Source organism: Ovis canadensis, chromosome 23, assembly GCF_042477335.2.
Source record: "Ovis canadensis isolate MfBH-ARS-UI-01 breed Bighorn chromosome 23, ARS-UI_OviCan_v2, whole genome shotgun sequence".
Classification (NCBI taxonomy): domain Eukaryota; kingdom Metazoa; phylum Chordata; class Mammalia; order Artiodactyla; family Bovidae; genus Ovis; species Ovis canadensis.
Genome location: NC_091267.1, coordinates 48,150,005 through 48,174,685, shown reverse-complemented (window position 1 = coordinate 48,174,685; position 24,681 = coordinate 48,150,005). Strand labels below are relative to the sequence as shown.

Genomic DNA, 24,681 nt, shown 5'->3' with positions numbered 1-24,681 from the left:
TATGTTGTAATGTTACCATTCACCAAAGCCATAGTTTAAATGGGTTCAAACTGCAAATTCTGGTTCTTGCTTAGTTATTCACTGGCTTTAGCATCGCTACTGTTCTGGAACCAATACCATGTCAGTCAGTGCTGGCCAAAGGATTGTAGGTTGAGTGTCACTTTGAATCATTGTCACTGTGCAGTGAGGGCTTTTGTTACCATATCTTTGTATGTAAGTATGCCGGACAGTTTGACAGAGGTCAGATCTATAATTTATAAGGTGAAAGTGAAAGATGCTCCATTGTGTCTGACTCTTTGCCACCCCATGGACTATACAGTTAATGAAATTCTCCCTTCTTGAGGGATCTTCCCAACCCAGGGATCAAACCCAGGTCTCCCGCATTGCGGGAAGATTTTTTACTAGCTGAGCCAAAAGGGAAGCCCAAGAATACCGGAGTGGGTAGCCTATCCCGTCTCCAGCGGATCTTCCTGACCCAGGAATCGAACCGGGGTCTCCTGCATTGCAGGCGGATTCTTTACCAACTGGTCTGTCAGAGAAGCCTGAAATTTATAAGGCGTAAACACCGTATTCCTACGCTCTCCTGTGGTGTTTCAGGTTTGTTGGGGATCAGCTGCAGCAGCATGGCACAGTAGTTTCTTGATTGGTTGTGAGCTATGTCACAAATAGTATCAGATATTAAAGTACCAAATGTTTTTTGTGTTTGGAACGTAGAGTCAGACTTCTTTTATATTCACTAATGCAGATTTACATTTTATTACACTTAATTTTTTCTTCATTACTGATTTATTTCAGTTGTTTTATTAGAATGTAGTACATTCTAAAAATTTAAAAGGAAAAATAGTTCTCCAAGATTTGTTATGAAAAGCAGCATCTCCTTCTCAGTGCTATTTTCCTTTTCTTCAGAGGCAACTATTTTCATCTCTTTCAGCTGATTTCCTTCATACAGTTACCTCCTCATCTTTCAGTAACATACTTCTATTGTTATTTCTTGACTTGTAGGTTATTTCTTGACTTGAAGTTATGTTTTGATAACTGCTCTGTGAAGGCGAGGATTCCACTTTCCTTCTCCACGTTTAGCCCATCCTTTCCACGCACATGCATACCTCTTCCAGGTTCTTAATGTGGTATTGCATTATAATTTTGTTAATGTTAGAATTAATTTTGCATGTTATTATTCAAATGGCATGCATATCTGAGCTGTGGAGGATACTCGATTGTGTTTTATTGCACAACTTTTTGCTTTCCTTGGTGTTCATAATTGTTCCTTAAAAAAAAAAACAAAAAAAAACACCTGAGGTGTAATTTACATACAGTGAAAAACATGGATCAGTCAGTTTTGACAAATGCATACACCTATATAACCCACAGCCCTATTCAGATGTAGAACACTTCCATTGTTTCAAAGGGTTCACTTGTCTCTCTTAACCCCAGGACATAATCTAAACACTTTTGTTTTCATTTGTTAGTAATCTGTATTGTTATTAGATTCTTCTCCAGAATTCCGTTTTAACTGTGTAATCTCTTAAGACATTCAGCACATCAGGTTATGTGTGCGTTTCATCTCAGAGAGATTTCTCTCAGTGCCTCTGACAGGATCCATCTAGAATGGCTCTCACTCATCATCCTCCAGGTTCCTTTCCCCTCTTTCCTGTGCTGGATTTCTTGTTTTCTTTATCCTCTGTCCCTCTGTCTCCAATTTTATTCTGTTTTTTTGTGAAGTATGGCTTTCAGTAGCTTCTTCAGAAAAAGGGTGCATGAGAAATATACCTTTAGTATATAACTTTTTTAACCTTACTGTTAAATTTTAGATGGGAAGAGAATTCAAGTTTAGATACCATTTTCCTTCAGAATAATTCCATTTTCTTCCAGCATTCAGAATTGCCATTCTGATTCCTGATCCTTCATGGGAGCTGTTTTATGTTTTTAAGCATGAAGATCTCTTTTTTCACCAGTGTCTGAACTTGTACAGTGTTGTGGATCTGTTTTAATCTGTTGCTTTTAATGTTTGATCTTTTTATCCTGGAAATGATGTCTTTCATATATGGAAATTTTGGAAAAGTTTTTAATTTTAGATTTTCGTTTTAGAGCAGTTTTAGGTTTTATAAACTGAAATGGAAAGATATATAGAAATTTTCCATCTATTCTGTTTGTTGAGATTGTTTTTGTATTACCTTTGCTTCTTTGTTAAAAATCACTTGACTGTATTTATGAGAGGCTGTTTGTGGGCTTCCTGTTCTTTTCCTTTCTTCCGTCTGTTTATTCTTTGGCCAGAACCACACTGTCATGATTACTGTAGCGTCGTAGTACGCCTCGGAGTCAGGCAGTGTCAGTCTTCCAGCTTTGTTGCTCTCCTTTAATGTTGGGTTGACTGTTCTGGGCCTTTTGCTTTTCCATATAAACTTCCAGACATGTAACTTGCTGGGATTTTAATAGTGATTATGTTGAATCTGTAGATCAAGTTGGGAAGAACTGACATCTTTGACATTATTGAGTCTTCTTATCCACGAACATGGAGTATCTCTCCATCTAGTTAGTTCCTTAATTTCATTTATCAGAGTTCTGTAGTAGTCCTCATGTACATTTTTACACATTTTGTTAGAGTTATACCTAAGTGCTTAATTTTAGGGGGTGGTAATGTAAATGGTATTGTGTTTTTACTTGCATTTCCTTGTTTATTAGTAATACTAAGCATCTTTTTTATGTTCATGTCGGCCATTTGAAATGTCGTCTTTGGAAAAAAATGTCCATTTTTCCATGTTGCATTTCCATATCCATTTACACAACATCTGAGGTGAAGAAAAGATTGGATATTACTGCTTTATAGTAGAACAGTTATAGAACAGTAATTGGATATTACTGCTTTATAGTAGAACAGTTGAACAGTTGTGTATAGCTACCCTGGTAACTCATTTATGTATCCTTTGTGATAGTTTGCTTATCATTGACATTTGGCTGGATTTGTTGAATTTATTTATATTATACTAGAAAGTATCTTTTCTAAAAGTCTTCCATTCACCTCATTACTTTTTTTTTTCCATTGAAACAGACTCTGAGGTTTAATAATAATTAAAATAGACACATATTTAAAATAAATGTAACTTCCCTTTGTACCTCCTGCCCTCTCATCCTTTTCTGTTTTCAACTTTTTGATTGGCTAAAAGTTCTTCCATAACTCTTTTAACAGTGGAACTCTCAGAGTGCCTGAATCCCTCCCTAACTTAGAAATGTGACACAGATCACATTTCTGGTGATCTGTATCAGGATATATAGAACACTGACCTGAATTGTTCTCACAGAATCATTCAGTTTGTTGGGTTTAAACCTACACCATGTATATGTATTGACTCTTCCCTTTTTGTGACATTCCTTTATCCTTTCTTTTTTGTATTTAGGTGAATGGACAGTGTGCTGGTCACACAGCTATGCAAGCTGCTAGTCAGAATGGACATGTTGACATTTTGAAGTTACTTTTGAAGCAAAATGTGGATGTAGAAGCAGAGGTAATTAAGTTTTAAAAATATTTAAGTAAAAATTAATGTCCTAGAAATGGTCCTTCTGTATCATCGAGATGGATGCTTTTTCATGTTGAAATTTAATATTAACTCAAGGCTCTTCTGATTAAAAAGAAAAAAATTTGAGAAAAGACAATGTGAAGCATTTTGTGTTTTTCTGTGATCTCTTGATATCCTAGGCATAACCCTAAGTGAAGAAGGTTGAGTTTGCTTTTGCTGTGGTAGGACTACTATGCTGTTGAGAGCTCGGTGGTATTTACCCATGACTCATACTGGGAAGATTGAGGAAAGAGGAATATAAATCACATGGGGCAAGATTTTTCCTGATCTATGGCACGCAGAGGGCTTTCCTTGTTTTTTTGTTTTCTCACGAGGGAACCAGTAAATTAGAATTTGTTTAGTCTTACTGTTTCTTAACCTTAATATGGGTTTTTTAAGATTTTACAGTGTGTGTTTATCACTCTATGTATGTATATGTGCTTAATTTAATGTAGAACATGTTCTTATTAAAGGAGAAATTAATGATTCTTACTGGCATTGAAATTTCATTGGCTGGTGTGGGCAGAGGGCTTCCTTTGTTGCAGTTAACTATAACTGCATCACTTAAAAATATATTAGAATTGTATTTGTTTTCCTCTAATGCAGGATTATTTAGGAGTAAGCCTAATTCTATCAAATTCAAATTAGGCAAAATGTTGCAATTTTGTCCAAGTGACACTCCCATCTGAGGAAGCTATTTAATAAGGATTTCAATGTTAGAGGGCAAAATTTGTGGATCAGCCTGTTTTTACTAATTATAAAAATTTAAAGACATGTTTGGAAACAGAAGTCTTACATTCTTTTTGCTTTTTTCCCTCAAATGTGTATATCTTGAGTTGCTGAATAGCTACTAAAGAACCAGTGGTATTTTAGGTCATCCTTGATGTTGGCATTTTCTTTTGTCTAGAGCTTGATTTTACATTAGCATATTAGATATTTATAAACTATAGTCAAATTATGTTTTATTACTGTGATGTATTTATGAATGAGATTATATAATTTGACTTTACATTTACAGAGTAACTTTAAGTCACATCTTTCTTGGTTGTGAATTTAGGAGCCCAGTATGTGTTGTAAAGATTTTTTTTTTTTGGGTGATGCAAGAGAGACTTAGTATAATGTAATATTTTGTAAATACTACATTTTGAACATCCCATTTTTTAATGAATCCAGAAACTACAAAGAAAAATATTACAAAAAAAAAAAGAAAAATATTACAACCCTTCTGACCGTTTTTTTTTTGGCCACGCCTTGCAGCATATTAAAAAGCAGACATATTACTTTGCCAACAAAGGTCCGTCTAGTCAAGGCTATGGTTTTTCCTGTGGTCATATATGGATGTGAGAGTTGGACTGTGAAGAAGGCTGAGCGCCGAAGAATTGATGCTTTTAAACTGTGGTGTTGGAGAAGACTCTTGAGAGTCCCTTGGACTGCAAGGAGATCCAACCAGTCCATCCTAAAGGAGACCAGTCTTGGGTGTTCTTTGGAAGGACTGATGCTGAAGCTGAAACTCCAGTACTTCGGCCACCTCATGTGAAGAGTTGACTCACTGGAAAAGACCCTGATGCTGGGAAGGATTGGGGGCAGGAGGAGAAGGGGACAACAGAGGATGAGATGGTTGGATGGCATCACCGACTTGATGCACATGAGTTTGGGTAAACTTCGGGAGTTAGTGATAGACAGGGAGGCCTGGCATGGTGCGATTCATGGGAGTCGCAAAGAGTCGGACACGACTGAGCGAGTGAACTGAACTGAACTGCAGCTTGCAGGGTCTTAGTTTCCTGAACAGGGATTGAACCTGAGCAATGGCAGTGAAAGTGCCGAGTAGTAACCACTAGACCACCAAGGAATTCCCCAGACTTTTCTGATTAAAGAAAATAAGCTGAGAGGCTTTAAAATTCAAAAATTTTTTTGCCTGATTTTTTTAAAAAAACTATACTTTGTGATTCAGCATTACTAAACCTTACAAAGTGAGACTGTCCATAAATCTGTGTTTCTAAAGACTTGTTGACATGAGAGGTTATGTAGAGTAGGGCTACAGCGAGGGAGCTGGGAATGAAGTTGGCACTATGTTTCAAGAGTAGGGTTTTTTTTTCCTTTCTTAATTGAGCTCAAATAAGCAAAACAGTTATTACTCTCCACATAAGATTGGAGTTGGAGTGAGGCCCGTAGTTTGTAAATAACATCATTCAATTTGGAAACTCCATCTGTTACTAAACAGATATGTGTGGCCTTCTACCATACTGCCTCTTTTTTTTTCCATTCTGAGCATTTTCTGTTTTAAAAACCATTGTAGGCAGATGTAATTTGTAGAGATGGTGTGAAAAGGGGGTAATTACACATCTGATTAAGTTAATAACACAGTTTCCCAGTGGGTAAAGGGAAAACTACATTTAAAAAATGGGTTGAAGTATAAATCATTGCTTAAGACTGAAGCAAAAGTTCAGCAAAATTTCATATTTCTAGAATGTAAGATTCAACATTGTTATAAATAGCAATATAATTTACTTAAAACAGTGATTCTTAATTGGGGGGCATTTCTGTCCCACAGGGGACATTTTGTGGGCACATTTTTGACTGTCATAACTGTCTGGTGGGGAGCAAGGGACTGACAGGCATGTAATGGATAGAAACTGAGGATGCTACTAAACATCCTCGAATGTACAGGGCAGTTCCCACAGCAAAGAATTATCCAGTGCAAAATGTCAGCAATGCTGATTGGAAATTCTGGTTTAAAAGAGGGAGAAAATAGTTAATTTTTCAAATGCACTTAAAATTATGGTTCATCATTTGTAAATTAATCGATCTGTTTGTAAATTAATTATTGGAAATTTTAAACATTTGTAAAAATAGAGTAGTTTAATGAATCCTGTGTACTTATTATTCCACTTGAGTTATTTTTTCTGGCCAAGTCTGTCTTATCAGTACCCTCCTAACTCTCATTTCCTCCACTGAATTATTTTTAAGCAAATCCAGATATCATATTATTTCATCTGTAAATAGTTTTAGTATGTATCCTAGAAGATAAGTGCTCTTCTCTTAAAACCTTTATTATACCTTTAACACACCTAGACACAATAATTTAACAATGACTTTTAAAAAATCCAGTTTTAATAAAAACTTTGTAGTTAGCTGGAGAATAAAGAGAAGAATACATTTTGTTCTCTGGGACTCTCATTCTGCATCCTTTAATTTCCTTCTTCTGCATCAGGAAGTGAGCTCAGGATAGTATAGCTCACAGATTGCAATCTATAGCCCGAAGGCCAGGTCCAGCCCTTCATTTCTTTTTAAAAGTATTATTGGAACACAACACACTCATTCATTTATTTTATTGTGTAGTCTGCTTTTGTGCTCCAGCTGCAAAATTGAGTGGTTGGTGTAGTTGTGACAAGAGATCATGTAGCTTATAAAACTTATATTTACTTTCTGGCCCTTCACAGAAAAGTTTGCTGGCCCCTAGTATAGATGACTATTTCAGATTTTTTAGTTGATGTAAGCTGTTAGAAAGCTAAATTATTTGCTCTATATTATACCTTTCCAATATGTGATGAGGTTACATTTTTTCCCTATTTCTTTTTCTTAGGGAAAACTCAGAGCTATTTTGGAAAGTTGGTTGTCTCCATGTATGACCTACTGAATACAGTAGGGTTACATTCTGTTTCCTTCTTAATGTGTAGGTAAAGGCACCGAGGACTGTGGGGTCTTAGGTATGTCGATTTGGGTGAGCTCATTTTTCATCCTCCAGGGACTCAGTATTTTTTGTTTTCTTACTGATGAATATAATAAGTGAAGGTGTGGGGGACTGAATGGAAGCCCAGTTTTAAAAAGTGAATTCTTTATAATAAGTTTTTCAAATATAGTACAAATATATACTGATGATATCAGCAAATTTTAAGTGGTTTTATTGTTTAAGATTAATGAAAGCTCTTTTGAATGGAGAATATTAATAGGGAATAATACTAGACTTTTGTCAAAAAACCCAAGTTTGAATGGTATTGTTGCTGTCTAAAATAATATTTGAGCTAAAAGTTTAATTGGTTTAACCTTCTGTTTCTTCATCTATGATAATAATTTGAAGGGGTGGAGAGTTGAGTAAGGGAGACAATTAAGATACCACTTACAGAACACAATGGAAATTTAAGGTTTCATTATTATCTGTGTTGTTATTAAACATTTCTCTTCAACTAGTGAATGTTTGGAGAAGGAAATGGCAACCCAATCCGGTGTTCTTGCCTGGAGAATCCATGGACGGGGAGCCTGGTGTAGGGGGGTCCATGGGGTCGCAAAGAGCTGGACAATGACTGAGCGACTTCACTTTCACTGTTCTTTTCAGTGAAAGCTAGCAATTTTTCTCAAAAAAAAAAACAAAAACAAGGAACACATCCCAGATGCTGATTCTATCTGATTCTGTTTATCTGGTTAATGAAAACAAAACTGTAGAAACATTGTATTTAACTGTAATCTGCAAAGGAACTGGGAAGTAGACTTTGCTGCTAAGTCGCTTCAGTCGTGTCCGACTGTCGGCAGCCCACTAGGCTCCCCTGTCCCTGGGATTCTCCAGGCAAGAACACTGGAGTGGGTTTCCATTTCCTTCTCCAGTACATGAAAGTGTAAAGTGAAAGGGAAGTCGCTCAGTCGTGTCCGACTCTTCGCGACCCCATGGACTGGAGCCTACCAGGTTCCTCCGTCCATGGGATTTTCCAGGCAAGAGTACTGGAGTAGGGTGCCATTAAGACTACTTAATTCAAGGAAATTCTTTTTTGGAAAACAAATCAGGACTCAAAGTAATAACCTCCAGAATGGCTCTAGGAATTAGCATACATGGTTCCTAGGAAACCATGTTAGTTCCGGTTATGGCTAGAAGCTTTTCCACTTCCCTTTCCCTACACACTCCCCCTACCCCAAAATACTGTTCTATTAAAAGCATGAAAAGATCTGATTTATTAATATAAGACCCAGAAAACAGTCCTTAAGGTGCCTTCTACAGGAAGGCAGAGTGCAATCTGAGATTGCCCAAACAAAAAAGGTCAGATTTTTAAAGGGGCCATATCAGTTTTATAGTCCTCTCTCATCAGCACCTTTATTTAGTTGCACAGGTTGGGGCTTAAAAATCATCATTGATTCCTCTTTTTCCCCTGTACTCCTTATTTGGAATATCACTAAATCCCGTTGGCTCAGTGAAATTTATCCAGAATTCACACAACTTTCATCCTTCCTGCTGCCACTGTGCTGTCTCCTCGCACTTCTCTTCCCCAGATGTCTTCAGGGCCTTTTCTCACTTCTCTCAGCTATTTACTCACACCTTCCCTGGGAGGGGTCATTGCTTGGCTGTCTTGTCTTTCTTCCCTGCTATCTTTTCTCCTTGGCATTTCCTCCTACCAAACATTTACATTTTATTTACATATTTCATTTTTAATGTTCTCTTTACCCCACTAGAATGGCAACTGAGGACAGGAGTTTTGTCTTGCCTATTGTTTTATCTCTATGTCCAGAACAGCACTGAGTTCATAGTGGGCACCTAGTCCATGATTACTGAATGAATGAAAGAACACAGCAGAATATACCATATCTACATAGTCTGTTCAGGTTTAAGTATGATCAGGGTAGCAGCATCTTGATTAATTGAATGAGTTTTATAGACAGTAAGATGAGGTGCAATGTTACTTATGATATTTGAGAATAATAAAATAGTTGACATAATTTGCTGAAAATAAATTAGAAATTAGAGTTAAACTAATTTTGTGAGAGGCAGGGATAGTTTCATAAGAGAAGAGTTGCCTGTACTGAGTTTTAAAGAATGTGTGTTTTCAAGCCAATAATGTAATGAACAAGAGCATTGAAGTCTGAGAGCAGCGCATGAATATCTGGGGTCAAGTCAGTTGGTTAAGTTAGTTTTATGTGTAAGGGACGATGGCAGCAGATGAGTCTGGAATGGTCCACAGAAGTAGGCTTTAAAAGAGATTTGTTCTTTATAGAGTTACATGAAAGAATTTTAAACATAAATTTTGTGTTTTATAAAGAAAATTCTGTTTTTTGTATGAAGAATAGATTGAAGTAAGAAGGCTGGGTGAGCCATGGAAGTAGGTCAGGTAAATGAGAATGAAAGAAGGCCTGAATCACTTCGATGTAGAACTGAACGAGAGAGAACAGAGCCTAAACTGAAGGGTGAAAGCCGTAGAATTTGGTGCCTGCTTGTTAGGGTTTCAGCAAAAGGAAGTAGATGAGCATGACTGATAGGTCCTGAATGTGTTGGCTGTGGTTTTGTCAGCCAGGGGGGAGGGTGGAACAAGAGCAGGTTTTAGAGGTTGGGAGGAAACGAAGGGGAGGAAGAGGGTAGAAAGGACCAAGATCAATGTTAGATTAAATTTGGGGCCCCTTTGCAGGTCTCTTTAGATCACCTTTTGGAAGTGAGCTGTTGTGCTGGGCCTGAACAACTGGTTTTTGGTGGCAGTATCAGAGACAGAATAAAGCTCTTGTTGTTTGAAGCCTTTTGAAATACTTAAGATAAATTTGGAAGAAAGCAACAAAACCTGGAAGCTACAGTCTTTGTGCAAGTGAGGTTTTATAATTTAGAATAAAAATCTGGAAATTAATTGTTGTTTTCTAGTGCATGTATGTATGTATTTTCCAAATTTTTTACATTTTCCTTGTGTATTTCCCTTTGACATATATATTTGGGTTTTAATTTTTTAGGTATTATTTTTTGTAACATAAGCAAATTGTTGATGGAACCTGCATTAAAGTGCTTTTGTAGCAGTTCTCTAACAGTCGTCAGTATATGGTACATTTCATAAATAGTTCCTGTCTTTGTTCAGTGAGTCTCAGTGGATTGATGATCTTATTTTTAATAGGAGTACCACTAGATAGGCTTAAAAATTATAACAGAAAATGAATCTGGACTGGAAGTTAGGAAGATCTTAAATCTAAGATTATGAAATACTGAAATGTGTTACTAGAGAAGTTAACAATATACACACACAAACTTTTTTTTTAAGAAGCTTGTTTTTTTTGTTATTCTGGGATTTTAGACATAATACTGCTGAGAGGCATAAGAGTTGAATCCTTAAACTCTTTCCTGTAGTAGTTTGCTAGTTCCTTTTGGCTTAAGGTTGAGAAGTAACAAAAACTCCTAACCTTGTTCTGCTGAAATATTAGTAAAAGAGAAGTTCTGAATTGTGGTTTCTTGGCCTTTTAAGAATGATTGTCAAGCCATTGTGGACTCCTGCTTGAGCAGTTTTATTTTTAGTATCTATTTGAGAAAATACGCAAAGAACAAAAACTATTTTGAATTTAGCAACTATCGTGTTCATTTGTTTTAAATGTATTTAACCATGGTGATATTTATCTGCATTATCTTTGTAAAGTAGTTCAGAAGCCCAAGTGCAATATGGATTTTCAAACCACTTGCAAAAACTAGAGTCTACCAGGGGCTACCGTGGGTTGGAGGAAGTCTGAGAGTCTGCTTACTTCTGAGTGTTAATATTTGAGATGTGTATGGAATAAAGCAGTACCCTTATAATATCCTTCTCCATCTGCATCTAACAATGAGACTCTTTTTGATATGCACTATGTATATTATCTTTATGGTTCAGTACAAGCATTTTTTTAAAAAAGCAGTCTCTTACATTTGAGAAACACTTAAGCAATTGGGTCCTTTTCTATCTCTCATCTCCTCAGAAATACACTAACATTAGGTGAGGCATACCTACTGGATCCCTCTGAAATAGTTTTGGTGGTTTGAGTGTATAGAATTATACTTGTTTGTGTTTCATTTTTATCTTTAAATGAAGTGCTTAATAATTTTTTTCTGTTCTTAAATATATAGAAAAGTGTATGCTCATCAGCTAGAGATAACCAGTGTTAACATGAGGATGTATTTCTCCCCTTAAAGCTGGTTGAGATCATCCTGTTTGGCATTCTTCCTTCTTTTTTTTAAGTTACTCAACTGTTAGTATAATTTCTATGTTATTAAAAAGTCTGTGTAAGATTTTTTTGATGAAAGAACTTCATATATAGTTGTGATCTAACATTTTTCTAATGTTGGCTTACCATCATGGCTGGTAATTTAGGAGTACTGAAGAATCAGACTACTTCTGATGTAACTGTTGGTCTAGTATGTGTGTGCATGATGTAATGATCCAGGTCATAATTTATCTTTGGAGCTAATCACTAGTCAAATGAATTTCTAGTTACCTTGTTGGCTCCACTCTGTTTCCTTTTCTTACATTAATCTGGTTCTTGATGAATTATTACAGTAGCATCACTTATTTTTCTTTCTGAAACATTCACTGACCGAGACTTACTGCCGCTGTTTAGGATAAAGATGGCGATAGAGCAGTCCACCATGCCGCTTTTGGAGATGAAGGAGCCGTTATAGAAGTGCTGCACCGGGGCAGCGCCGATCTGAACGCTAGAAACAAGCGCAGGCAGACACCGCTTCATATTGCTGTCAATAAAGGTCACCTTCAGGTGGTGAAGACGTTGCTGGACTTTGGCTGTCATCCCAGTCTTCAGGTAAAACCATTACAGAATTATACTGTGCAGGTATTTCCAGGATTCTTTTAGATGGCAATACTAGTTTGTGTGGCAAGCATTCCTTCGTTATCAGTCCTAGCTCAGTCATAGTGAATGATTCCAAAGGTATAGAATGCCGTAAAATCGGCAGCTATTCCTTCTTAGAAAAGCCTTTGTTAAGAAAGTGTCAGTAAAAAAAAAAAAAAAAAAAAGAAAGTGTCAGTAAATTGATTTTGTATGTGGGGAGTTGATGGTGGGGACTTGTAAAAATATCAGCTAGGAGTTGATTTAACTTTGTTGACCGTGACAGCGAGCTTCAGCAATTCATGATAGTTACTTCAGAGGAGTCTAAATTATTTTAATTGTAGCTTAGTTTATCTTAGATTGCTGGTCTAGACCTTAATCTAGTCTTGGAAGATTTTCTGATTTAGAAAATATGTATGGAGTTTTAGGATTGATTTTATAATAGGTATGGAATTTTAGGGTGTAACCGTTAATGGTAGGAGTGTGGTATAGCAGCCCATTGTAAGCTGATGAGTTGGGTGGGGGTCAGCTTTTCTATCTCATTAAAATTTTAATTGTATTTGAGGATACATCCTTGTTTTTATTATCTTTGGAAAACTATAGCATGTTTATTGTATTGTTCATCTAGATTGACTAGAAATTTCTTTACTATAGTGAGGCTAGTATTTCTTGCCTGCATTTTGAAATTTAACACGCAGCATGTTTTATTACTGGTTGTTGGATATGGCTTCTGTTTTTCTTTGCTTAGTAGATCATTATAAGAATTAACTTTACATATAATAATTAATTGAAGAAGAGCTAATGAAAATCTCTTAAAACTTTGAAAAAAAAAAAAAAAGGATTCTGAGGGCGATACTCCTCTTCATGACGCAATAAGTAAGAAACGTGATGACATCCTGGCAGTTCTTCTAGAAGCTGGAGCAGATGTTACCATTACGAACAACAATGGGTTTAATGCTCTACACCATGCTGCACTGAGAGGAAACCCCAGGTAAAGATAGCACCTTTTACTATTTCCTGTGCAATTTAAACATAGTTTTCTGTTGCGGGCTCTCTTTTTCTGATGCTTATAAAGAAGTGATTTTGGCTTATTTTAATATTTTAAATTGTTTTAAAATCTGAGGAACTTACGTCTTCATTAAAATAGATTAGTTTTATATGTTTTTTTTTTGTTAAACTAATACAAGGATCATGAAATGACAATTTAAATATATGTTAAATATGGGTATAAAATACCAGGAATACTTGCTTGTATTCTAAAGGTTTAATTAAAATGCATTCCACCTGGAGATTTATGTGTCTTCAAGATCATTCTCAGGCATCCTCTTACCAAAACCTCACATTATCTGTTTTTTTTTTTCTTTGTTCCAAGTTGTCTATTTGTACAATAATTTTTTTTTAAACTTTTGACTAAAAAACTTTCAAGTTACCTAATTTTTTATTGATAATATAATTAACTATAGACTTCTAGTACAGATGTCTTCTAACCATTGTTAGGGTAATAGGTGGTCTACTGAAAAAAGTGCGTGTTGCTGAAGTTTGAGAAAGACTTTTGGGAAGTCATAAAATTCATAAAGGATCTGCAGAGTCTCACAGAAAAGAAAAGTGCTTAGCTTTGCTTAACGTAGAACTTTCTGTAAATGAATATTTTGGAACAATTTTACCTTGAGAAGCATTTTGGAAAATTCTGGGGAATTCCCCAGGGATCTGTTGGTTAGTACTCTGTGCTCTAACTGCTAAGGTCCTGGGTTCAGCTCCTGGTTGGGGAACTACCTTGTGGTGAGGCCCCAAAATAATAATTATAATAATAGTAATAATAATAATAAACTCTTTTAAAAAAAGAAAATTCTTCATTAGATGTTTTGTGTTTATAGTTGAATCAAGCCACGTGTATTGACTGAGGAAGATGTTTGCTTGGAAGTTTATTTTGATAATTTAAAAATTTTAAATTAAAAAATTTGAGATGTAATTGACATATGATTTTATATTAATGTCCCTTGTGGCTTCCCTTGTGGCTCAGCTAGTAAAGAATGCGCCTGCAATGTGGGAGACCTGGGTTCCATCCCTGGGTTGGGAAGATCTCCTGTAGAAGGGAACGGCTACCCACTCCATTACTCTGGCCTAGAGGATTCCATGGACTGTGTAGTCCATGGGGTCGCAAAGAGTTGGACATGACTAAGTGACCTTCATTAACTTCACTTCACTTTATTATATTAATACCATGTGTTAAAAATAATGATTTGATATTTGTATATATTGTGAAGTGATCGCCGCAGTATGTCTAGTTAACATCCATCATCATGCATAGTTCCTAATTTTTTTCTTATGATAGGAACTTTCAAGATCTATTCGCTCAGCAGCTTTCAGATATACAATGCAATATTTTTAACTGTAGATACCACGATTTCTTATTCTTTGGTTCCCTATTGCATTTTTACATCATGTTTCCTTTTACAATAATTTTTTGCTGTTGTTTTTTTTTTTAACTTCCTAAGATCACCACTAGAGGGTGAGCGCAGAGAACAAAAGGAGTTTATTGAAGTTGACTATTGGTATTGTAACAATAGGTATATAATCTAGGATGAAATAAATGGCCGTATTTTAGGTTATGTCTTGATTTGTTTTTTTCAAATTATAAATATTTGAACACTTCAAATATTTAATGTTGACACTGTAAAGGAGAGAAAATAGTATTATATGTTCCCTGCCTTTCAAATAAACGGTGGTGATGATAGATTTACCACATGCAAGTAGTTAACATGCATTATCTCATTTAATCCCTTGAACAGCTTTTGAAGCAGGAAGCAGGTGTTAATATCCTAATTTTATAGGTGAAGAATATGAGGCTTATAAAGAAATGAAGTTTGTCAATACTTGTATTCAAGGTCATGCAGCTGCCTAGTGGAACAGCTGGAACTTGAGCATGGTCTCTTTGACTTTAGAATCATTTGACCTTAGCTGCCTTATATTATTTCCTCTGTATTTTGGGCTGTATGTGAGGTAAGGCTGGAACACATGGACAGTGAATGATTTAACCAAGAGTATAGCAGTACATCAAGCTGACTTGTGTGTCATGAGCCTATCTTTTAAGTTTATCTCCCACTAATTAAAACTTCTCTGCCCACCTAGACCTTCAGCTATACTGTACTACTCTCGCTCCCTAAAAGTTTCTGCTTTTCTTCTTCATTGATTAAGCACTTTGTTTCTTTAAGAGGCCCATAACTGACTTTCTCCTTGAGGTCCTAGATTTGATCTTTGAAATTATTTTCTGTTTGCCCTATACTTCCTTGTTCTGTGTTCTTGTTTTCTGCAGTTATCTTCTTTGTGCTCTCCCTTAGTATGTGCATTTTAATGTTTCTTTCTGTTAAAATTTTGGGCACAAATATTTTGTATCTCCCATAATGCCTTGACTATAGGTGAGGACTCAATACATGTTAGTCTTAATTTGACAGGACATGGACTAGTAGCCTACCAGGCTCCTCCCTCCATGGGATTCTCCAGGCAAGAGTACTGGAGTGGGTTGCCATTTCCTTCTCCAAGGGATCTTCCCGACCTAGGGATCGAACCCGGGTCTCCTGCATTCCAGGCAGACGCTTTAACCTCTGAGCCATTAGGGAAGCCCCATAGGTGAGGACTCAATACATGTTAGTCTTAATTTGACAGGACAGTGTTAGATATCACAAGAGTATATAATCAATTAAAATAAAAATTATGTAGAGAAATTGTCAGGAGTTCATACAGAGCAAGTATTTCAAGTTAGAATTGGCAAAAAGATTTTCTTGAGGGAATTTAATTTAGGTTATATAATATTTTTAAGTTATAAAGTTTAAGGTAGATTAAAAACTAAAGTGTTTAGGAGATGAGTAACTTTTAAATATTTTGAATTGTTTAACTTTATTGAGCACATTGAGAGCAGGCTAGTATATTTAATGTTAAACCAAGGAGGGGGAAAAAATACTACTTCTGTTTCTTTAATTGAGAACTCCTCCAACTAGATAATTGGTGTCAGGTGACATAAAAAAGAAAAAGATAAACACTTTCATTCTACAACAAAGTGGTGCTTTAGTTAAAGGTATATGACTTGTTAATTCCTATTTGCTTAAAGACATTTTATGCAGTTGTGACTGTAGATTGCCAGACAAAGGATGATTTTAATTGAACATGAAAGAGTATGAGACGGTGCAAGTTATTTATTTGTTGTAATTGTAAGCTGGGTTATTTTGAGTTTTTTTTTTTTAATATCAGATTTCTTATTCTTAAAATTGACTTTTCTTTCCTGGTACTAACCAGTGATGTCATAAGACAGAAGGAACCATTTAAACTCAGAATTAAGAGGAAAAAGGTCTTCTCATTTTGCAACTGAGGAAACAGGTTTGGAGAGTTGAAATATCTATATAAGTAAAAGATAGCAATGCTGAGGATTTTGTTCCTCTTTTGAGGATTAAAGTCTTTTGGTTCAGTATCAGAAGAATTACATACTTACTATGTCAGTCTGTCCGCCAAATGCTCTGCAGTGTCACTGTCTCCTTTTCCACCTTACCTATCAATGTTCTGATGAATAGCAGTCAATTAATTGCTAATCATATAAAAGGTAGTGACTCAGCATTTCTGGAGTTTTGTTTTATATAATGTTATGAAGTGAAGTGAAAGTCACTCAGTTGTGTTCGACTTTTTGTGACCCCATGAACTATACATACAGTCCATAGAATTCTCCAGGCCAGAATACTGTAGTGGGTAGCTTTTCCCTTCTCCGGGGGATCTTCCCAACCCATTCAAACCTAGGTTTCCCTCATTGCAGGCGGATTCTTTACCAGCTGAGCCACCAGGGAAACCCATATAATGTTACACTTTTGATTAATTTAAAATAGTGCATGTCCACACTGTGGCATTCCTGTTATAGTTTCGGGTGACCTTCACAGATATTTTCTTCCTTTGAAACAAGTTGTTTTTTTTTTTTTTTTTTTAAATTTTGTGGCACAGTCTGCATTTCAATATCATTTCATTTCTGAAGGACAAGAAATTTAATACAGAGACCATAAATGAATAAAATAATTTTATTTGAAAGCCTTATATCATTCACACAGTTTTTCACCAGACTGTTTATTAACATCATATACTATTATAGCTCTTTGAAGTAGAATCAGCAGTTACAAATTATTTTATTTAAACCATAATCTGAATAATTTAAATAAGTTGAAGTTAGTTGACATGTGATTGATAATGATAAATGAAAACGCTGGCTGTCCTGTAGTAATCAATGCATAGCTACAGCTGGTTGAAGGGGACCAAATCCATTGAAGAGGCGATTTGGTTCCATTTTACCAGCTCTAGCAAAGCATTGCCGTGGTGCTAGCTGGGGACCTAAAACAGTTGAAATGTTTTTATTTGTAAAATTATGATTATGGCCCTTCCTCAAATGTTAAGAGAATCTTGTATCAGTATTTCAGCCATGGATTGTCAAACTTTATTTTCTGAAGGCACTTTTCCTGCTGTTTCCCACTCCAGTCATGCAGAAGTCTTTACCCTTTAGCACATTGTTAGTGCATTAAGGAGTTACCAATGTACATCTTTGTTTTTAACACCTTTGCTGAATCCTTAAATATAGGCAGTGACCTGTTTCAAAAGCAGCACCATTTAAAAAGAGCATATAGACCTTGATGTATAGCAGAGTAATGTTTTCTATTTATCTTTGAGCAGTAAACCAAACAAGCAGGTGAAATAGGTTAGGGAAGAGTACTGCTAGTCAGTCACACTTTTCTACTGCACTTCTTTTTTTAGCATAATACTTACGGACTAACAGCAAGTTGCTGACGGGGAGGTGGGGGGGGGAGGATGAATGGCCTTAAGAAAAGTACCTCTGGTACCCTTTGGTTTATAAATAGATGACATGTGTATTCAGTGTATTGCTTAGACTTGTGTTGAAGGAACTGCCATGCATGGTAGCTTATTTTTCTTTCTTTTTGCTTATGTAGTGTCACTAACCATAGGTTAATAGTTGAACTCTTTTAAAAGTCTGGTTCCTTGACTGAATTCTCTGTCATTTCGGGTACAGAGTGCCTGGTTACTTCTCATTATCTGCTTAATAAAACATTGTGGTTAGCACTAATCATGAATTTGAATATGAAAATTACCATTAAAACTCAGTACAGCAAGTTTTTGTTAAAAGGGAATTGCAATATTGAGAAGGGATGTCTTCTGAAAATACCTTTTTAAAATAAAACTTTGAACAGTTATAGTTTGCCTTTAAGGTAAGTGCTCTCACTGAAATATAAACAGTAAAGAAATAATTGTGTTTTGAACCAAACTGGGAGAAGGTCAACACTAATTCAGGCAATATTCAAACACTTCTCATATTAAGTATATCCTGCATCTGTTGGCTGAAGGGTATCATGCTGCTGGTGAAATTAATGTAACTACAATTATTTCCATCATTTATTCTAATAGAAAAGAAACAGGTGTTAAATTGCCTGGACTTAAGTGCTGAAGATAGCAATAAAACTGACTTCTATTTTTACTAGTTATATGGGAGCTGTTTAGCAGATCCAGTTGCTCAAGTGTGCTTTGGATGGCAGTTCAGTTTCATATACTGGCCATATCGGGGCAAGAGAGGCCAGGGGAAAAAAAAATAGTACAGCATTTGATAATGTCAGCATCTGTTATCCCTGTCAGAGAGACAGTTGAAATGTTTGAGTTACACCAGTGTCAGCAGATGCCCAGAGTTCAATATGCACTCAGTTAAAAATGAACAGCTGATCTAAGTGATAGATGTGACATTTTAGAGTGATTGAAAATACTCTTAGATATGTTGAGTTTACCTTGTAAGCACTAGAGTCAGTGTATAATTATACTTTTTCAAATGAATGATAGATACTGTCATTTTCTAAGGTTTGTAAGCTCTTAATATTGTAGCAACAAGATTCTTAGTTGCTGGAATGTTTTAAAATAATTGTTAAAAGCTTTTGTACCCATAGAATGATGAATATAGTTGCTTCTTATAAAGCATAGACATAGTAATACCCTTTGAGTAATTTCATAGAGGAACCTCTATTTTTAAGGTGTATATTGTCAGGTTTTGATGTTTCGGGCATATGTAGTTAAACTTAATGAATGGAATATGAAGCTTTGCCATCCTTTTTGTGGATAATGAGGAAGAAGGTCTATTCTTGAGTGAGTTAAACTTTGAACTGATTTTTTTCTATGAAAATGTGAAATTTTTAAATTAATGAACTTTTTGTAATTTACAATAAATATTCTATAACTTCTATGCTTGTATGTAAGTCATTCTCTCCTTTTTAATCTGATTAAATGAAAATCACCTTTTGACAATTATCTAGTCTTATTAAACAGAAAATTAACAATTCATGGATAACCTTATGGCCATTTGTATTCAGCTGTGACAAAAAATTTAGACATGTGATGACATATGTCTGAATACTCTAATCAAAAGAAGTGATTAGAATATATGAATATTAATATTTCCTTTGTAAATCTATTATAGTAGCTTAAAATAGCTACTAATAAATTGTTGCTAAGAGCTTTATCATTTATAATATTTATCAATATATAAGTATATACTGTACAAAATAAATTTTACATAAAATATAAAATGTATTTTAATATCTCTAGCATACTATAAACAGTAGGCTATCATGTTTATAAAAAATTGAATTGTATTTGCCTAGTACCAATAAAAGATGGTTATTCTTTCTGGATAAATTGGTTTCATGATTGTAGTGTTTCATTTTATGTGCCCTCTTTGGAGAAAGCAAATTCAAGGATAGTATAGATAATAATTAATTTATTTTAATATTTGGCAGTCTGTGACCAGTGTACCCTATTGATTTACATGTGTTTCCCAGAATTTTATCATTTTTCTTGAATAAATCATATGTCTTGATTTAAACTAAGTACTTACATAGCATTGAAAGTGGAAACTGGATTAGGGAGAAGGACAGGGACCACTTTCTTTTCTTTGAGAGTAGAATTTTACTTGAAAGATAGTCTTTTAAAAGTATAACTATGTCTGTAGCTTTCAGAAAGAAAACTTAAAAACACCAAAACTTGCTTCAGGAATTCTTCTAATATTGTTAAATTATAATTACATTGTTGATTATAATTATTCTTCATATCAAAATATGAAGAATAGCTGTTGAAATGCAAATGAAGTCAGCTTTTGTTAAATGTCAGCCCTACTAATATGATACATTTAAATTAAAATCAAATTGTGGAGACAGAAAATGGGTCACTTGTATCATTTTTTTGTACTAGTATCCCTGTTTTCTCTTTTGTATTCAAATTTTAATCATGTGAGTACTTAATTTAAAAATGTAAAATGTAGTATGCTTTAAACTTAAAAGATTTAAAAGGAATTCCATGTTAATTTTAAATCTACTTCAGTAGAACTTTTTTCCTCCTGAAATATAAATCAGCAACATTTAGTTTCCATCTGAAAGAAGTAGGTACATATTCTGGTGTTAGTATTGCCAAAGGTCACCTCTTTAATAGGTTAATTTAACATATGAAGGTCATTCACATAGCTGCAGTCTAGTTTCCTCTTGGTGGTTTATTGCCTACCAAAAATACATACTTCTTTACATTCCATAGCATTGTATGTTCATATGGGTACATAAAGAAGTATGTACTCTGAGTAGGTATTACTAAGTTGTTAGCTGTAAAAACATGAAATGTTTTATTTTCCCATTTTTTAGTAAAACTTTCAGCTTACTGATGGAGAGCAGTGGTAGATCATTTGCAGAGAATATCAAAGACAAAACTCTATAACAGATTTACCTGAGGCATGGCATTAGTGCTGTTTATGGTTTCTTGTTCTTGGTGGATATACACTTCTAAACGTTGACCAGTTATCTGTTGAACTTTGTCCTGGTTTGGTTCTTTTTGAGAGAGATCCATTGAATCAGTGGGAATTTATAGAGTGTATTTCAGAAATTGGTAAGATTAGCCTAGTGTTTCTTCATAGTCTTCAGAGAAAATTTCTTCTTATTTTGTAGTTTGCTTCTAGAACCTACAAGTAGACAATAATTAATTTGGTGCATGTTCTTTTTACCAGCAAGATATCTTATTAAAGACTTAATAATTAACCAATTAGTACTACTTCTGATGTTGACTCTAAAGTTGAAAAAACAAGGAGAAAAACTGGATCTTTTTAGAGTATGAATGAAGTGAATTTCTTTTTAATGATAATTTTTTTTTTAGTTTTGTTTTTAACATCACAGATAAGAACTCATGATCATTTGAAAACCTCTGTGTTGTTCCTTTGTTATTACTTACCTGATTTTTGCAGTTTGGTGATCCTGTCTGGGTTAAATGTAAATTTAGATAAAGGAATTAATATCTAATTTTGGTGAGTCGAGTGGTTCTGATACTTTGATTTTTTTTTTTTTAATATGAAGGATAAGTACCAGAACAATCAAGTTTTCCAAAGTCACACTTAAAAGAACTGAAAGGAATTAGCTAGTGAGCAGTTGGATTTTAGCTTGATCTTTAGCATGAAAACAAATTATAGTTGGTGAGTTGCCTTTTATTATTGTGGCATTAAGAAGTTAATTTATAAAAAGACCATAAGAAAATTTCAGACCTGAGAGAGGAGGGGGTATAAAAGACACAGAAAGTAGAATTCCTGCAGCCCATTGTAAGAAGTGACTGTAGCTCATAGAGAGCCGAGGACCACGTAGCAGGAGATGGTCCAGTACTACAGCAGTTTCAGCAATGCAGCATTTGAATTTCACCTCCATATGCTGGTTTAATTTTGTGCCCAGCTATCAGAGAAAGCATTAAAAAGCATTTTGTGATCTCCCAAGTTCCTTGGTTGACTAAACCTTGAAAGAGTTAATAGTTTTTAAAAGATAGTATGTTCTGAAGGCAGGTGGCCATTTCCTAGGGATACAGAATCACCACTTAATCTGAAACAGTAAAGACTGACTCTTTAATAATGTAAAAGACAGGAATGGACTTGTACAGGTTTGACATTGAGTCATCTGTCATGATATTTGAACAGCATTCCTCTTTACACTGCATGAGGTCTCTGCTTGAACTGTGAAACGGCTATGCCCAGGTAGAATTTAACAGTAAAAGCATGTATTGAGTCGCTAATAGGTAAGCATGCAGAAAACCATAAGCCTCCATTAAAGTACTGTCCTGTGGTGCTGTGTTACCTGTAAGCTTAGTGTCATGAGCAGGGAGAGAGAGAATGACCCAGAGAGTTATGCCAGCAGCAGCCATCTCTTCTTGATCGGCTGTTCACTCTTTTTGCTGAATCAGCGCTTCTTTTCATGAGCCGGGGGAAGTAAAGGGGAAGTATCAGTGAACACAGGACCCCACCTTTTAAGATAAATTTGAAAAACAAGTGAACAAACACAGTATATCAGCCATCTTTTCCCTCTCCCTCTCCTTATGCTTAAGGAGGAAAAAAAAAAAAACTTCAATAAAATTGAGTCAGCGTTGGCCATTTGATTTGGAATGTCCTATTACTGGTATTGAATGGATATGAGTACCTTGTCTCTGGTGTATAGAAAGTGAAGCAACCGGGAAAGGTTGCTTCAACGGCCAAGAAAATGCACCTCACTAATTGCTCAGATGGAATGCTTCAGAAATGGGGAAAAAGTTGCAGAGGAGGTTACTTTTACAATCTAAAAAAGAGACACACACACACAAACCCAGCAAAAACCAAAACACACCTCACTCCCCCCCACCAAATAACTGTAAACATTCACCCTGTTTCCTTTGCCCACCAGAGGACATTGGGGTCTTCTGACTTCTCAGGAAATATTCTGCATCTTTCTTGCTGTGGAATTTTTGTTTGTTTGTTTTTAGTTGCCAGGATTAGATGGTAGATCTGTATTGAAGCTACCTTGTCATATCCAGAGGTCAAGTCTGCAAGCAAGGTCGGACTTCCACATGGTCACTACAGAGGTTAACTTATATTCTTCCCTCAGTGGCCACAGGCTGAACTGTTACAGCTTTATAGGCAGCTAAGCATTTGAAACATGCACTCCCAGGCAAACAGGCTCTCTTGTGCCTCTCTCTTCCCTGACCATATTTAGTCAACCATAGCAAAAAATAGTCTCTCAGCTGTCGATTGTCGATCCAAAAGCTGAGGAAGCCTCTATCTTGCTTTCTGCCTATTGATTGTTCATCCTGCGGTCCAAACACTGCCTTGCCATTTGTCCTGCATTTTTTTTTTTCAAAGCACTGCCAAATAAAGCGGTCTCTCATGTTTCCACTTACACATCCCAGATTTATACTGAGCTTGCGCTGAGGCTAGGAAAGCCTGATGCGGCTGCCACTATACTTAGAAGCACTGCAGCGAAAAAAAGGAAAGAAAAAAAATTACCCTGGCTAGTAGCAAGACGGGCTTTGGACAGAGATGGGACAAGTAAAGTCCCTCTGCTGCCAAAATATATTTCATAACCTGTTTTTTAAATCAGTAAACAAAAATCAGGATAATGATATTTTGCATAGCTCAACGCCTGAAGGGATTTTGTAGTGTTACCTTTAGAGCTCGTTGGTGCTATACAGTCTTTTTAAATTTAATAAATAATAATTGAATGGAAAAATATGTAGAAAGGGTAGTAGAACCATTGTATTGAAGGTGAAGAGATCACTCAGGAGGAAAGGAGGAATGTGTAAATGAAATCTTGGAAATGCTACTTAAAACTTTTAAATTAAAAAGAACTTCTAATTCAGTGTCAGTTTTAATACATTTTTTAGTAGTGCTTAGGTGAGAAACAGGGTCTGGTATGCTTTTTAGTAATTGTGTTACTTTTTATCGAAACTTTGTATAGTTATATAACTATTATAATGCATTGATTAAATTCTACTTTATTTTCAAATGTGAAGTGGTTTTTTTCTCCTTTCTACATTGCTGTTTGGCTTTACTTTTCTGAAATAGCATTTAGGCATGGTCATTTCACACTTTATTACAGACTCAAAATAGTCTTTAACCTTTCTGTAACTTGTTGTTGGTGTTCAGTCACAAAGTCCGACTTTTGTGACCCAGTGGATTGTAGCCTGCCAGACGTCCTGTCCATGGGATTTCCCGGCCAAGTATACTGGAGTAGGTTGCCATTTCCTTCTCCAGGAGATCTTCCTGACCCAGGGATCGAACCCATGTCTCCTGTATTGCAGATGAATTCTTTACTGCTGAGCCACCAGGGAAGCCCTTCTGTAACTTTGTCACATAACACATGTTGTAGGGGAAAAATACTTTTGTTCTAAACTTTAATAGCATATCACCATAAATTTTAACCTTGAGGTTTATTTTTTAACCAAGGAGAAAAAAAAAAATTTAAGCTCAAATTCTGCAAACCTATGGTGGTACAATTTAAGATCTAACAAACCTAAGAATGCCTAGGAAAAACCAATTATACCTTGTTCTTAATTCATATATAATCTCTTAAGTATTGATTCGGTTCAGTTCAGTCGATCAGTCGTGTGCGACTCTGCGACCCCATGGACTGCAGCACACCAGGCTTCCCTGTCCATCACCAACTCCCTGAGTTTATTCAAACTCATGTCCACTGAGTCGGTGGTACCATCCAATCATCTCATCCTCTGTCGTCCCCTTCTCCTG

General features: G+C 35.6%; 1 protein-coding gene and 1 long non-coding RNA gene across 2 annotated transcripts in view; one reads left to right on the top strand and one right to left on the bottom strand.

Moving 5' to 3' along the window:
- Positions 1 to 24,681, top strand: part of MIB1 (MIB E3 ubiquitin protein ligase 1) — a 104,469-nt gene that overhangs the window by 45,746 nt on the left and 34,042 nt on the right. Inside the window, exons 10-12 of the mRNA XM_069568901.1 lie at positions 3,396 to 3,503; positions 11,871 to 12,068; positions 12,932 to 13,083. Coding sequence (XP_069425002.1) covers positions 3,396 to 3,503; positions 11,871 to 12,068; positions 12,932 to 13,083 — 458 coding nt within the window. The remainder of the gene's footprint in view (positions 1 to 3,395; positions 3,504 to 11,870; positions 12,069 to 12,931; positions 13,084 to 24,681) is intronic.
- Positions 20,567 to 23,455, bottom strand: LOC138428285 (uncharacterized). The gene is made up of 3 exons (XR_011252372.1): positions 22,823 to 23,455; positions 22,265 to 22,430; positions 20,567 to 21,114 (listed from the first exon to the last, which is right to left on the bottom strand). It is a non-coding gene; the product is annotated as an uncharacterized lncRNA (long non-coding RNA).